Source organism: Hypomesus transpacificus, chromosome 17 (genome assembly GCF_021917145.1).
Source record: "Hypomesus transpacificus isolate Combined female chromosome 17, fHypTra1, whole genome shotgun sequence".
Taxonomy (NCBI): domain Eukaryota; kingdom Metazoa; phylum Chordata; class Actinopteri; order Osmeriformes; family Osmeridae; genus Hypomesus; species Hypomesus transpacificus.
Genome location: NC_061076.1, coordinates 2,617,000 through 2,632,833, shown reverse-complemented (window position 1 = coordinate 2,632,833; position 15,834 = coordinate 2,617,000). Strand labels below are relative to the sequence as shown.

The 15,834-nt window shown below is 46.9% G+C and overlaps 1 protein-coding gene across 1 annotated transcript in view; it reads right to left on the bottom strand.

Annotated features, from left to right (window-relative positions):
* The window catches only part of LOC124479912 (rho-related GTP-binding protein RhoN-like), a 28,324-nt gene extending 15,888 nt beyond the window's left edge, over nt 1-12,436 (bottom strand). The window contains exons 1-2 of the mRNA XM_047038865.1: nt 12,044-12,436; nt 11,573-11,660 (exon numbers count right to left, since the gene is read on the bottom strand). Of these exons, the coding sequence (XP_046894821.1) occupies nt 11,573-11,660; nt 12,044-12,145 (190 nt within the window). The 5' untranslated portion in view covers nt 12,146-12,436. The remainder of the gene's footprint in view (nt 1-11,572; nt 11,661-12,043) is intronic.
* Nucleotides 12,437-15,834: the final 3,398 nt, after the last annotated feature.

Sequence of the window (15,834 nt, the reverse complement as noted above, 5' to 3'; positions counted from 1 at the left end):
AAGGAGGAGGAGGAGAGAAGGAGAGAAGGAGAGAAGGAGGGGGAGGAGAGAAGGAGAGAAGGAGGGGGAGGAGAGAAGGAGAGAAGGAGAGAAGGAGGAGGAGGAGAGAAGGAGAGAAGGAGGGGGAGGAGAGAAGGAGAGAAGGAGGGGGAGGAGAGAAGGAGAGAAGGAGAGAAGGAGGAGGAGGAGAGAAGGAGGGGGAGGAGAGAAGGAGAGAAGGAGGGGGAGGAGAGAAGGAGGAGGAGGAGAGAAGGAGAGAAGGAGGGGGAGGAGAGAAGGAGAGAAGGAGGGGGAAGAGAGAAGGAGAGAAGGAGGGGGAGGAGAGAAGGAGAGAAGGAGGGGGAGGAGAGAAGGAGGAAAAGAAGGAAGCCAGAGAAGTGCCCTGCTTTAATAGTTTGACGAAAGGAAAGGAGAAATAACTGGGTGTGAGAGTGTTGGGAGGGGTGAGAGAAGGGGGGTGGGGATGGGGGGGTAATGAAAGCACTGGACATGACAGGGCAGATCAAATCAAAAAGTATAGGAGCTCTGTGCCTCCTGATGCCAGTGGGTGGGGCTGCCTTCATGTGTTGCGAGGTAGAACAGAAGGTCAACTGAATTCCAGTCAGGGAAGGGCTGAGATGGATAGGGCAAGGTGGGCAGTGATGGTGAGGACTGAGTCACAGCCTGGCCCACGAAAAACAATCAGAGCTGGCAGTACCAGACCTGCCTAGGATTCTGCCTCCCCCCCCCCCCCCTCCCCCCCCCTCCCCTGTCAGTGCCAAGGACAGCCATCAAATCCCCCCTCACATCACAAAACAACTAACGATAACATTAGCCTGATTTAGCGATGGCCACCTCCGACAGGCAAACTGGATGGCTGTCTCCATTTCCACTGGGCTAATTAGAGCAAGGCATGGAGTCTATGTGTGTGTGTCTGTGTGTGTGTCTGCGCGTGTGTGTGTGTGTGTGTGGGCTTCCTCAGCCAAGACTTCAGCCTTCTCAAAGGCTACAGCCATCCCAGAGGAAGAGCCCTCCAGGCTGGAGCTCACTGGAGCGCTAATGTGCACTAATCCAGCCTGAGGGGCTGTAGTAGGACTTGATTTAGGCCTGCAATCCCCGGGCACATAGACACTCCCACAGGAAGAACAACCGCTTTAATAACATTATTGACAGCTGAAATTATATGTAATTTAAAAACCATATACACTTTCATGTTTTTTTTTTTTTTTCAGTGTGAGGATTACTGATATTGTGAATCTGGGTAATACTTTCCTCTTTGTTACTTATTTTCTTGAAAAGCTTTTGGGGTTTTCAAGAGATATAATTTAGATATCAAGAACACCACTTCTAGAAATGTCTCCACTAGTAACAAGATTTTCTCTCCTTTTTCAGTCTTGCATCCTGGGGAAAGTGGTTCTGCTGAGCCTAGAAGCATTGTGAGGGCTCCCAGCAAAGTGGGGGGAAAATAACAGCCTTGGCCCACAGGTCTTTTGATGTTCCATGCAGGATGTCTACAGCCCCCATAACAAACAAGCTGATTAGCCACACACACACTTTCACGTACGGCACTCCTCAGAAGTGAATAAGTGGTAACAGAATAATTGAGCTGGCCACAGTTCGTATACACAATCAGATGAATACACAATTTGGCCCAAACACACAATTCCTCCCTAACACCACCAGCCATTTTGCCCTCTCTTTCTACCTTCAAAGAGCATAAACACATTTTACGTTGGATTGGACGAGTGTCATAGCAACGTGGAAGGATGCAAATGGCTCCTTTGTGTGGTCCTGAAAGCAGGAGAGTGGAGGGAGGGAGGGAGATCAATACTGTGTCAGAGAGGAGAGGAGTAGGTTGCTGAGATGCTTTTACAGCAAACGTTCATCCCCCAGTTTATCTGCTAGATGTGCTTGATGGGTACCCTTGAGCAAGCTTCACAAAACCTTTTTTTTTTTTTTTACTGCTGTTAATTACTGAGTGTTCAGAAATACAGGATCCTTACTAAACTAACCTCTTTATAGAAGCCTTGTGGGGGTGACCACCTTGGCTCGTATAGTCTATTGTAAAACCATCTTTGATTGGTGGAGTTCAGGGGTAAGTATGTGCAGCGCCTCATTCAATTCAAAGCGTGTGCACAGTTGTGCCCACAGACACAGTCAAAAAAGGATCTATGAAAGAGATTGCCGTGGCAGATTTTTAAAGGCGTTAAAAGCGCAGGTGGGGACATTGGAGGTGACAGAGGGTTAAATGGCCATTAACCTTCCCAGTATGTGGCCTCCTCACTGGGCAGATTGATCAAAGCCTGCCTTTCACTCTGGAGGAAATAAACCCTTTGAAGGGCACTGAGCACCATGCATGGACCTCCTCTATGCACTGTGGATCTCCTACAGAGTTCATTCCCGTGTCGCTCTCCAGAGATAATTCCAGCGTCTTTCCGGCAGATGCTGGTGGCGCAAGGCGGGGGCAGGGGGTTATGGAGGAGAGTATGGAGAAGGGAAGCAAGTGGGAGTCAGGCATAGGCGAGAGAGGGAGGAGAAAGGCAGATTACAGGCAGGGAACAGGCAGGGGCTAGCGAGGGGAGAGGAAGGGAACAGGTAGGGGCTAGCGAGGGGAGAGGAAGGGAACAGGTAGGGGCTAGCGAGGGGAGAGGATCGGAACAGGCAGGGGCTAGCGAAGGGAGAGGAAGGGAACAGGCAGGGGCTAGCGAGGGGAGAGGATCAGAACAGGTAGGGGCTAGCGAGGGGAGAGGAAGGGAACAGGTAGGGGCTAGCGAGTGGAGAGGATCGGAACAGGCAGGGGCTAAAGAGGGGAGAGGCGGCTGCCAGCAGAGAACAGGATTACAGTCGGTCTTGTGCCCCCAGAGATGAGGAGAGCCGCTTTCTCTCCCCTCTCCAAAACACTCCTCTGTTCTCTCTCTCTCTGTTCTCTCTCTCTCTGTTCTCTCTCTCCACTGTCATTCCACCTGAGTGGCATCGCTGCATTTCGTCTCCTGTTGTTTGATCTCTCCGTCAGTCCCTCTCTGTTGCCGTTTCCTGCTGCGCTTGGCTTTTTGTCAACCTCAAACTGTTTTTTAGTCTCTCCATGGTTCTCTCTACTTAGGCATGCCCCTCACTTGCCTAAAGCATCTTCCCCGTGTCTATTTTTGCTGCTCTCTCTTTCTTAACGTCTGCGCAGTTAAACATCTGAAGTGCGCTCCTTCTAGTGTAAATGCACAGCACAGCCTGTCAATTCTCTTCCTTGGGAGTGTGTATAGAGACTGACACATCCAAGCCTGCGCTTGACTTATGGACATGCGAGTGCTTATGCAGGACGCAATCAACACACGCACACATCAGTAGTGTTCAGTCTGGGTCTGCTCAAGAACAATGCGTGTCACAGCAGGAACGCTGTGTCCAGGCCTCGCGGACCCTTCTGTTTAGACATGTGAAACCAAATAATACCATTCAGAGAGACAGGAGGCAGTCAGAGCAAGCCAACAAAGCTAAACACTTTATTAAATCCTCCATCACTTCACCCGGTCAAGGCAAAACCGGGGTAATTCCAACCGCCGCCGAACACCCAGCTTTAAGTCTTATGATAAGTCATCCTGTCCTGTTGCTCTGAGCATGAGGAGGCAGCAGCCCTATAGGAGTGAAAAGGAGGGGCGCCCATTTGAGAATCAAGGAGACCCGGGAATATCCGGTTTCACTCCCTCCAAAGCTTGCGTGTTGATCGGATTAGACAAAAGGCTTGAGGAATCAGGTTCTAAGCCTCTGCCCCTCCTCAGCACCTCCAGGCAGCATGCTGTGGCCAGGGGGATGTGGCCTGTCTGCACATGCAGGCCGGCTTGTCAGGTCTGATCTGGCAGACCAAGTCTGTACCTCACTCTAATTCTGTGACCAGTGGGAGGTGATTAACATCTTGTAATGGATTCTGTTCTGAAGAGGCCCCACTCACACCTAATCTATTCAAATTCCCCCATTCATATTTCCTTTCACCTGCAGAAAACGATAGATCAGATAATTCCCTTTCCCCTGTTTCACTCTCCCCCCCCCCCCCTTCGCCTCACATATAAGAAATAAATGTAGTAATCTTGCAATAAGAGCTGTAGTGTTTTATGTTTTAATCTAATATTTTTGGTTTTTTAATATTAAGGTCATATAAAAGACACCTTCTCATCAAGAAAAGGAGAGGTCGTCTCCCCTTCCCCCAGTCCATCCGAGCTCATCCATATCACAGCCCTATCCCCCCTTCCCAGCCCGGCCCCTTCCCAGCCAGGACGCAGACTCCCTGGGGAGGATCAGGGAGGAAAGGGCACCCCCCTCTCCTGCTACAAAAGCAGCAGAGAAGCGGGGAGGGAAAATCGGATGCTGTTTATAAATAAAGTCATCCATAAATGATGGGAGCTTTACTGTTAAGGAAGGAGGGGGGTGTTGGGAGGGGGGGAGGGCCCAGGGGGGGCCCATATCCTCTTACGCCTGGATGGGTGGTGCGGTGCGGGTGGAGGTGGAGCTGCTCCTGGGCTGGAGGGGGTTGAGAGCTGGCCCTCGGAGCCACCTGGGTGGGGCCAGTCACTCTAGCCGTTTGAAGTGGTCTGATCAAAGCTGGAGCCACAGTGAGCTCCGCCATGCTCCCCGGGAAGGAGCCGGTCCGTGCGTCTCCCAGTCACACGGTCGCCTGTCTGAGGCTCCTGCAGGGCTCGCTGAACCCCGTACAGCCGGCAGTCCAAGGAGAACAAACGACTGTTTGAGTGTAATAGTGTGTCATCGAGAGCCAAGCCTCTGTATTTATAACTCATTCTGATAGGATCCCAGTACATCAGAGATAAATCATGAACAGAGTGAATGGAGCCCGGTGTGACTCACGTAACTCAAAGAGTTACTTTTCCCCATCATGTAAAACGAGAAGGCAGTTTGATTCAAATGTTTGCCGAGGGCCATGTTTAGTCGGTGTGCCCCAGATGAGTCCAGGATCGATACCTTCCTGCTGTGTCCTTGGAGTCTGTCAGCACAGGAGGATCACATGACTGAGGGGGGGCAGAGGTCAAGGTTTCAAAACAATATTATTAGAACACACTTCCCTTTTAAACCTTTCCTCTGTATGCCATCAATCACTTTCCGACACTATCTACATCCCCTGGGTATTTGCGTGTCGTGTATTTGCAGATCACGCAAGTCTGAGTGAGAGGGGGGGGTCAGCCAGTGTTTGTCTGCCTGTCTCCCCCAGGGCCTTCCCTTGGGGTCCCACCTAAAGAGCTGACTCACGGCACCACACAAAGCCCCGGGGGGTGGAGTCCAGGGCGTGTAGGGGAACAAGCACAGATGGGTACCTCTCCCGTCTGTGTCCCTGTCCCACATTTCACATCAGTGGAACATGAGACTCAACTAACTGAGAGTGTTCTACACCCTACCCCCCCATCCCCCACCCCCACCACCCATCCCCCCCACCCCCCAAACAGTCCTCGCCAGCTGCTTGGCTTCCCAGCCTCTTCGTACCCTCAGTGCCACTCCAGGCTCCTCCCCCAGTCAGCCTCTGGTCAGCTGGGACACAATAGCAGAGGTCAGAGGAGCCAGAGCTGTTAGAATTCCTATAGATCCCAAATCCAATACAACGCACACAAAAATGTCAATTGGACAATTTTTTTTTTTTCGGCTTCAGTGCCTTTTATGTCGTTCTACTGTTATTTCACGTACGTTTTCAGTCTCTTTTTCGATTATCTTTATTATTGTCAATCCAGTGCTCGTCAGCAAAACACATTATGAGCAAGTATCTGACCATTGTTCGCCATTCGTTCTGATGATCTGTTCTGAATTATCTTGGGCATGTCGTGTACAGGCTCAACTAAGACATAACAAAACTATTTAACTAGATGGTTTATCGAAATCTCCAGGTGCAGCCTTGCTAGATGCTTTCATCGTCTCATGCGCACGTAGGCTGTACGCTGCGACATACCTTCAAACAACTGGCACTACACTCTCTAGCATCAAACGATTCCTCTTCACACATACGTAAGTATGTAAGTACCATATGTACGGTAGACCAATCAGGAGTGCATGAACATGGTGAGCAGCTTGTTTACGTGGTTCAACAGCCTGGCTTCCAGCTGTGAACTAACAACACTGTAGCACATCACAGAGACGCATGATAGAAGGCAAACAGTGTTCAGGGTCATACCGTCGCCAACGAGATCACATGGAATGGAGGATGTCATTAGAGATCTGGGACGTCTAAAAAGCAGTCATGTGACAGACTCAGATTCTAGCCCAGCAGAGGAGACGGGGCAGTCAGCCGACCATGGGGCAAGGGTAGCATCGTTAGGACGTGTGACAAAACAAACAGCGTGGCCGCCCACGAGCGTGACCTTTGACCTTGGGCGTGTGTTCATTGCGTTTTCCGGTATCTGCACGTATCCGGGCCAGGTCGTATGCATGCGTGCACACATGCATGTGCAGATGCGTGTATTTCCGTGAGCAGCGGAGACATTCTGTGCAGTAAATATAGCCTGTGTTCCCTGTCAGCGAGGCAGCTCTCTCCCAGCCCCTGCCCCGCCTCTGCTACACGTGGTCCCTGACTCCAGGTCAGATCAGAGCTTCGCTTCAGCAGCCGCCTCGACTAATGAGCTATCACGGAGAGGGAGGACGAGGGACGGAGATTGGGAGGAGCACGGGGGAGAGAGAGAGAGGGGAGATAGGGGACAAAGACAAAAACAGAAACTATTTATTTCAAACGCTCTGTTCAGAAGCCCTGAAAAGTTCAGATAGGAAATAGATTCCTCGCATCTCACTGTTGTTTTCACTGTCACTAGTTTTCGGAGTTCTATCTCTCTCCTGCTCAGCATTGATAGATGATGAATCAGACCAAGGGGCTCCATGCAGCTCCAGGGAGAGTGAGGATTGTTTCTCACCCAGCAGACTCCTCTAACTGTGCCCTGAGTCTCCTCCAGGCTATCTACACCGTCACAGTCACCAAGGGGACCAGAGTGCATTGACAGTGAACAGGACACATCGAGCCAAGTACAGGTATATGCTGTAGAATTGGCAAACTAGTTGCACTCCAACATACTGCATATACACCAACATACTGCATATACAGTATACATACACACAGACACTGACTTGCATAGCTACTGTCAGACTGTATGTGATCATCACTGTTTGATTTCTAATCCCTACGTAACAGGAGCTGCAGAGCCGAGTGTCTGCCTAAGATAATCAGTAAGAGCTGGAGAGGCAGAAGCTCATCCCAGACCTGCAGGCTAGGGAGTGGAAGCGACGGGGGGGTTGGGGGGGGGGGGGGGGGGGGGGGGTCCCGTGAAGGTGCCATATTAAATCCTCCTGACAGGGAAGCCTACGCCCCCAAGGAATCGGCAGAAAGCCGGGGTCACTCCCCCCCCCCCCCCCCCCCCCCCCCCCCCCCCCCCCCCCCCCCCCCCCCCCCCCCCACCACCCTCCTGAAGCGTTCCAACACAGCCTGTGTAAGGCTGGCAGAACGTCTTTCTGCCTCCTGCTGAAACAAAACACGGCTGGGACACTGTCTGACGTCGTGTGTCGAGCTTTATCATCTGGGATGGTCTTCCACGGTGCTGCTTTGGAGCGCATCGAAACTTAAAAACAGGAAAATAGACTAGGTCATACAAATGTTTCATGGTAGGTCCGAGTTTTTTTAAACATTTTGCTATGATCGATTATAATACATAAAGGTTCTCTGTTAGAATGCTCACCTGCGTTTCATGATCTAAATATATCATGGGCAACTCCCTTCCCATTATTTGAATCAAGCCTATTCTGCACAGGTCTTTATGAGACAAAAGATTTAAAAACCTGTGTGCATTTCGTTCCTGCAGAATGTGACATTCTAATTGCAACATAATGACAGTGCATGTGTAATTATCCCAGTGAAGTTTTTTTTTAATGAGTGAAATAAAAGGGGGGGGGGGGGGGGGGGTGTTGGGGGTGGGGTGGGGTGCGTTTCAGAGAATCTGCATGTCTGATCCACACACCTCGCTCATTAAAAGTCTTTGCCAGTCTGAGTTCAGAGGGGTCAGAACCAGCACCTATATCTCTGAATTCTGTCATTAGCAGGCTTGTACGCAGGTGTTCCTCAACCACAGGTTGCTAACCCACATGCCTGCTATGAATGATAAAAACAGGTTTCTGTTTTGGCAGTTACCGCCTGAGGCAGGTCAGCAGGCTGGCAGTAGCCATTTGAAATCTTTGTTTATAGCATCTGGGTTTGTCAACGGAAGCTCATAGGAAATAATCATCTCCTTACAGGATGTTGACTTTAAACAACTGGTTTATTTATAACTTGGCAACAAATTATGTTCCTCATCCGTGTGTGATATAATACCTAATCCGAGGATGGAAATCTCTACCAAACTACTCAAACATAAAAAGCTTTAATAATTGTAATGAAGTCCCATCAATGACAGATCCAGCAGGTAGAGGACATTCTGTGTGGGACGTGAGAATGCTTTCCATACAGCCAGTCCCTCCAGCTTTCCTCAGATATCCAATGGCATTCAGCGGCCCACACAAGCCTCTCGCCTCACATTCGAGCTGCTTCCTGAACACACTCAAGCCCCAGCCAGCCAGACTAGAGAAGCTCTGTTGACTTTATTCCATCTCTGCGTCGTGTGTTCTGGCTCTCGCAAATCACTATTAAAGATTAATCAAGTGGAAACGGCCAGGGAACGGAAGAGAACGCCAACTAAGCTTTGTTTATACAGACCTCTGTGTGCCCTACTGGTCCAGTGCACTAAGAATGTGGGTTTTAACAAAGACAAAGCCAGCAGGAATGCTGAAAGGTCAGTGCGCCTGTGAGACAGGGAGGCTGAGCTGGTGTGCGTGTTCGTCTGAAGAAGGGTGCTCCAGGATGTGATCTGTTCGTACTGACTTGTCATTGTCACTGGAATGAAAAACAAATCAGTATAATATGGAGGCACCTACTGTGAGGCACTGAGTGTTACAGTCCGTCTTGCATGCAGAAGTAGGCCTACCCATGTAGCTGGTAGTGGGGCTTGTAGATATATAATCCCATTAAGGAACCACACGTGTGAGTATGAGACTGTATGACCAAGGGAACACCGAGTCAAGGACTTTCAAACGAAGCATCGTTGAAATCCGAGAGGGCAAACAGAGATGTGACTGTGCCAAGCTGAGGGAACACAGACTGTCATGGGTTCACATTCTCTGGGACACTCACGTGTGAGCGAGAGACTCAGAGGAGAGATTTCCCATGCAGTAGTGCTACCATATTGGGAAGAGGAGGCAGACTTGAACATGCTGGTGGAATACCATTGGGCCCTGCTCTTTGATTGGTCCGCTGACCCATTGTGACCCGGTGTAGTTGTGAGGCTGGTGTGTCAAAACTTGGAATGGGGCCTTGAATGGTGACATTTGGACTCAAGTAGCAGTGGAATGTTCGTCATTCATGTCTTTCTTATCACGGAAGCTTTCTTATCACCTCACAGCTCATTACTGCAGCACAGAAATAGACCCATTTCCTTCTCTTTCACAAACACATTTGACACTTTTATTAAATTCTGTAATACCTGTACACACATTAATAAACAGTTGAGAATGCACAAACACACAAGAGCATGCTTCTAAGAACACTCACGGGCACATGTGCACGAGTGCAACTCATTTGAATTCTATTCAATCAGTTCCTAATTGACTTAATTATCCAGATGGTCCCAAGCTGAATGCAGGGCAGAATATAAAGCAGCACAGGAAGTTGCCCTCTGGGCCTGGGGAGACGTAAGGGCCCTGTTTCTGTTTATGCCTCTTTAAAATAAACATGCCATTCATTTAGGGCCCTTGGCTCACAAACACACTGATTAAGCACATGGAGTGGTTATGTCTTCAATAAGACAAACATTTCACCTCTGTTTCCATCTACTCTGAGACAACCAAACCATAAGGAGAAAGCGAAATCAATGAGGCTAAACAAATCAATGGTATGCTGCCCTTGCTAAAACAATGCACACTTTGACCTTCTTAATGGCAACATAGGGCTGGCTGCGCCAAACCAAAAGCATTGCTTTGTAAGCGCCTTGACTCATGTTGCTGAAATAGATTTTGCGTTAAGGATGTTCAATGGAGCTTTGTATTACGGGAGCACAAATGAAGGTACGTTTTGTGCTTTACATTTTCAAAAAAAAATATTAACATCGTAGCTGTGAAAGCAAATAGTATGGGACAATGTCTAGGGCAGTGGGGGATCGAGTGATGCAGATGGCTCCTAACAGCAATTATAGCGGTAGGTCTAAAAGAGAGAAGAGAGAGAGCTAGCAGCTGGATCACAGAAGACACTTGGCCCTTGGCAAGCACTGACACTGCCAATGTACATGAGGAACAGGAGAAGGGATGCTAATGGCAGGAGGGAAGGGAAAGGAGGAGAAAAAAAAACGAACAGAAAAAGATGGAGTATCATTAGGTAAATACGTTTTAATCCAGTGTGAACATCTGTGTTTGCTATGAACGAATCGAAGCGCAGCATGTACACACAAACACGTACATACGCACAAACAGTTTGGTAGCGGTTTTGGTGGGGGGAGGGGAACTAATAAGACTGCCAGTAGTCATTTAAGATTCTAGAAATGGACAGAGGCAGAATACTACTAATTCATCAGCAGCCTGTGAGAGCTGAGCTAGGGCACATACCAGCTAGGGCAGCCCTAGAGACCCAGGAACCCCCTTGGCCCCACACGACAGGCCGCAGTAGATTTACCCTCAGGGTCGAGACAAGGTCCCAGCCATTTCCAGCAAATCTCCTCCAAAGAAAACATTCTTAACCATGCGATTTGAACCATGTAATACGAAAACACATGAGTGGTTCCAAGTATAGGGTTAGGGTTAGGTTTGGGAATGTTTTTTTTTTATGAAATAAGAGGGACTTCCTGTACAGGACCCATAGGGCAGCCACAGGCCTCGCAGCAATATAGTAAAATGGTCAGATAAACATCAGACACAATACTGCTACATACATATAGAATACATGCTTTAGAGCATGACATTCCACGAGGATGGGACAAGTCTTCCTACTGAAGCACAGAGGAGAAGTCAGCCCAGGAGCGTCACTGACTGTCAACCCCTAAGTGCTCTCCCATCACTGAGTATGTAATTGTACTAAAACAACTCGGCAAGTCAGTGGATAGAATCAAACATGGACACATTATAGCTACACAATGGAAGGGTTATTATTCAAGACTCAAGAGGGTTGTCCTCTCATTCCACTGTTGACCGCTGTGGATTAGAGTAAGTAAAACCAGTCAAAACACCATAGAGGAGAATGCATGTTTTGGAACAGCAGGGACCATTTCAAGGAACCCTCAGTCAGTTTCAACCCCACACGCCTGGCCGCTAGGATAGAGCATGGGAACCGGCCAAACACAGCGCATAGCATACTGTAGAGAGGAATGCAGACGGAGTGCGCTGAGAGACATGGCTGGCACCGATGTTTCCAGCAAAGATAACAATCATAAATAGCTAATGCCCCTTGGAGCCTAAAATATGCAGTCATGGGACTGTGAGGTCAAAACGATACGTAAATGACCGTTGTGAGAAGTCTGATTGGGTTTGGAGATGCACAGATCCAAAACACTCTTACCTGACGTGTCCCACATGTTCAGTTCAATCCTCTGTTTGTCAATTTCAAAACTGGCCGTATAGTTTTCAAAGACTGTGGGCACGTAGTTCTGAAATTGAAAGGTTGGATTTGTATGAGAGCAATTTAAACTTTGAGAAACTGGAAATCATGGTGGCTGCGGGTGACAACCTTTATTACCAAACTACCAATTATGCATTGACTTAAAGTGTGAACAAATGTATCTCTGACAAATGCCTGTCTAGATGCGTGATTGGCGTTACCTGACATGTAGGCTACAACCAGTCTTAATGAATTACATGATTGTCTAAATGTATAACTTGGCTTTGGGGATACAGGATGCGGCGTGCGCTCAATGCGCTTGACTCTACATAATGCAGTCTTAAAGAACTCGCCTTTACAAATGGTTAAATTCCCCGTTTGACAGTAGCAAAACCAACAATGAAAACCTCAATAATTACAAGGGGCACTTACCTCTGGATAGCAGTCCTTTGCAAAAACGTGTAACAGGGCAGTTTTACCACATTGCGTATCCCCGACCACCACAATCTTACATCGGCTGCCTAGACTTTCCATCTTTGCCCGTCAAAGTCTTCTCTTGACACGGGTTGGATTCATTCACCATCCGATATGGGTAGGTAGGGTTTAAACTGTCAGAAACCCGATAACATGCATGGGGAGTTTTAGTTATCCACCCCTCAGCTTTCACACTTCCCACGCCTCGCTTTGACGGTTGTCTGCTACCCCTAACCAGACTCAGCACGCGGACGCCTCTGGAGTCCCTACAAACTCTAGTAGTATTTATTTGGCCACGCCTTGGCGATATGCACATCCAACGAGAGGACTATGCCTCCCTGTACTTGTACGCTTGTCTTATGCACAGGATACACAGTGTGAGCATGTTCATTTATGTCCTGCACGCAAAGCATCATGATGCCGTGCTTGACGTACAAAACGTCGTGTGTAACAATGTATGATTTGTTGTGACCAGTTGATTGAGATAATGGGCAATGTCATTCATGAATTTTTGTTCAATCACACACCCAAAAACGTGTTCAATGCCTTGTTTCCACAAGACAGGGAGGAGTACAAGAAAAGAGTAGATCTCTCTGAAGATGAATCAGGTAATTACAGGTGAGCCCTTTTCTTTGACAAAGGCTGTTGGCCACAAGTCTTGACAATACCAATGTTTGGACAACAAACAATAATGTATCAATAGGACCAAAATAACTCCTAATAATTACTATCGTGAACATCTTGGCTCGTTAAGGGGGAGATAGCCTACTTATATGAGTCATTAACAGTAAATTTCATCATCAAAGGGCTTTATAGGCTACCGAGAACACTGGTGGATCTGCTTTGAAACGCCCTCGTTTGAACCATTGTTTTAGTTTCTGATGAATGCGTTTCAACCTTCACCAGAGGCAGTGGCACAATAATAACTATTTTGGTTTCAGATGTTTCAAACAAACCTGGGAGAGTATATATTCTGCAAGCCTACACTGCCCTCTTTTGGTAACGGTATAGCCGACATCTAGCGAGAAATATGGAGACTTTCATCTTTCATCTATAAGGGGGGCTTTTTCCACACACAACGCGACACAAAAGTTTAATTAAAAAAAACATGTATTTGTAACACCTTTCAAAACTTTTTTTTCACATACACAGTGAAAGAAAAGGAGAGAGGAGTGGAAAGATGAGAACAGATAACAGAGTAAAGCAGGGAAGAGTACACAACAGTATATAGTAGAGTCCTCATCAATGATAACCTTTTTGAAAATGTTTCAACCTTTCAAAACGTTTTTTTTTTGTTAAAAAAAATTATACCTGAATTATTTCCCAAACGGGCCCTCATATTCATCGGTACTTTCTTTGTCAGACAACAGCAACACCATAAGAATGATTTTTTCACCTTCTTTGTTTCATTGTGTTGTAATCGTGAAAGGCAAACCACTTAACTAGAAATACATAACAAAATCTGTCTTAAAGCGGTTTAGATGGTTGGTTTAGTTTGTGTGTGTGCATGTGTGTACATGCATGTGTGTGTGTCTATTATTCTTCAATCGACCACACAAACAGTGGAGGGAACAACCATTGCAGTTCTCATTTTGTAAGCTGAATTCTTTTTTAATAATACAACATTATGTTATGTAATATGATATTGTAAAACGTTTTAGATCAGTAATGAAAATTACGATATTACGGACAATGACAAGACGGACCTTGGTTTTGTACTGATTCAATTATTTAGTATAATTTCTAGATTTATGATTACTATCAATCATGCATCCCACGTATTTAACTGCACTATAATGATATTCAGTGTGTTTTGTAATGTAGATTTCAGACACCAGTTCTACTATCCTGTTGCTTGAGTCTTATGAGCAGAGGCAGGAAGGTGAGGAGGGGGCTGACTTCCCTTGGGAGGCCAGGACACCTACACCTCATTTGAATTGCAAAAATGTTAAAGCAATTGATTTGAAAGGTCAATTTTCACCACACTATGACATCTATGAAGCTTCTGCAGCAAGGGTACAGGGGAATGTTTGCCCGTCTAGTTATATTCGTTGGTGGATGTCAGTGTGCCTGCACTAGACGCTGTTACAGTATGTGGGGGGGTAGGACCCGAACGTGGGAGAGGTAGCCAGTCACAGTATAAAAAAGGGGTTATTCTTTTATGCAGGGAAAAAGGACAGGGTACTTATGGTAACAAGGGTAGGACAAAACAAAGACTGGACACAAAACAGGAACCTAAATACCCAGAATCAAACAAGACACAGGTGGACATGATAAGACAAACGAGAACTGAAACCACTGAACGAGACACAGGTGAAGACAATGACAGACACAGGGAAACACAAGGGCAGGGCAAAACCAAAAACAGGGGGGCAAGGCTTTGGCCGTGACAAATGCATAATCTCTCAGCAAACCTGACAACGTAAGACGTTCAGTAACCTACTCGGAAAATGTTAGAACTCTCAAAGGAACTCAGTGGTTGTTCAATGGCACAGCAATTAGAGCCCCAAACACAGCATAATGCTCAAACACCCTGCCTGGTCTGAGGTCAGGTGGTAACATACATTATCATCTTGACCAAACACTCATCAGAGGAAGTGAGGTGGCGAATCAGAGTGCTTTCAACATGCTGACTGAAACTGATATGGGTTTTTTTTGTGGTTAACTGGAAAAGAAAGAACATTATTTCAATAATCATTTGTCTGTGTCTGAATTCCACTGGTTTAACAATCTGCATAGCAGAAAAGACCCAGGAGTGCACAATAGCATTTTACAGCCACTAGGTGGCTTACCTCAGCTCACTATGGGCCTTCCTATCCAAGAGGCGGTGAGGATCTGGTTATCACTAACCTCCACACTGGAAATTCAATAAACCTACCATCTCACCATTGACTTGAGACATGTGTTGAGATGATTCTTTTAATGATAAACCTCAGCAGTTGCTAGCTTGATGCATAGACATAAGATGAGAGCCAGGATTCAGTATGAAGATGTATTCCCATTCTCCCATTCTTTCCAATCTCCTTCCACTCTGGATCTAAACCCTGCAGAGAAACTACAAACCTCTTGACGCGGGCTGTCATAGTTTGCATGAACTGCCTGGACTGGAGATTTCCAACAATGAGCACTGACCATGTTGTATGTTCCGGCCAATCAAACAGTAGAATAGGCAGCATAAACAGATGTTTCCTTTAGACTCCTTGTGTTCCACCACTATAGGCACCTCTAGCTAACAACGAAGTTGGGGGGAGGGGGGGACATCAAAGGATGAATGCTTATTAGAGGACAGAAAAGGGGTTTCAGAAAAGGGGAAAAAGATGATTGTCTGTTTATCTGCCTTCTGTTTACTGAAGTAGTAGGCCTATATTTAAAGAAGCCTTGTTTTTTTTCAAGAAATGTAGTTCGGTTTCATATCAGAGTACTGTGTTGTTGGATGGGTTGATAATTCTGTTGTTCTTCAACTTTAGATATAAAATAGATTCAAATGGAATTGTTAAATATATTGAAATGTACTAATAATTAAAAAATCAATACTTAAAGTTAAACAGTTATACCGACTCAAAAAAGTTGATACACCGTCATCCACTCCGGTGGGTGTATGAATCCACTTCCTTAAAGAGTCTGCTTTCCGTGTTTTGTAGCTCACCAACGTCTCATCCCACTCGCACTCTTTGTCAGAGCACGGAGTTATCAACCTCTGGCCACTGTAGCCGTTGCAAGGCAGCCTCTTTTTCCAGACGAACCCCTTC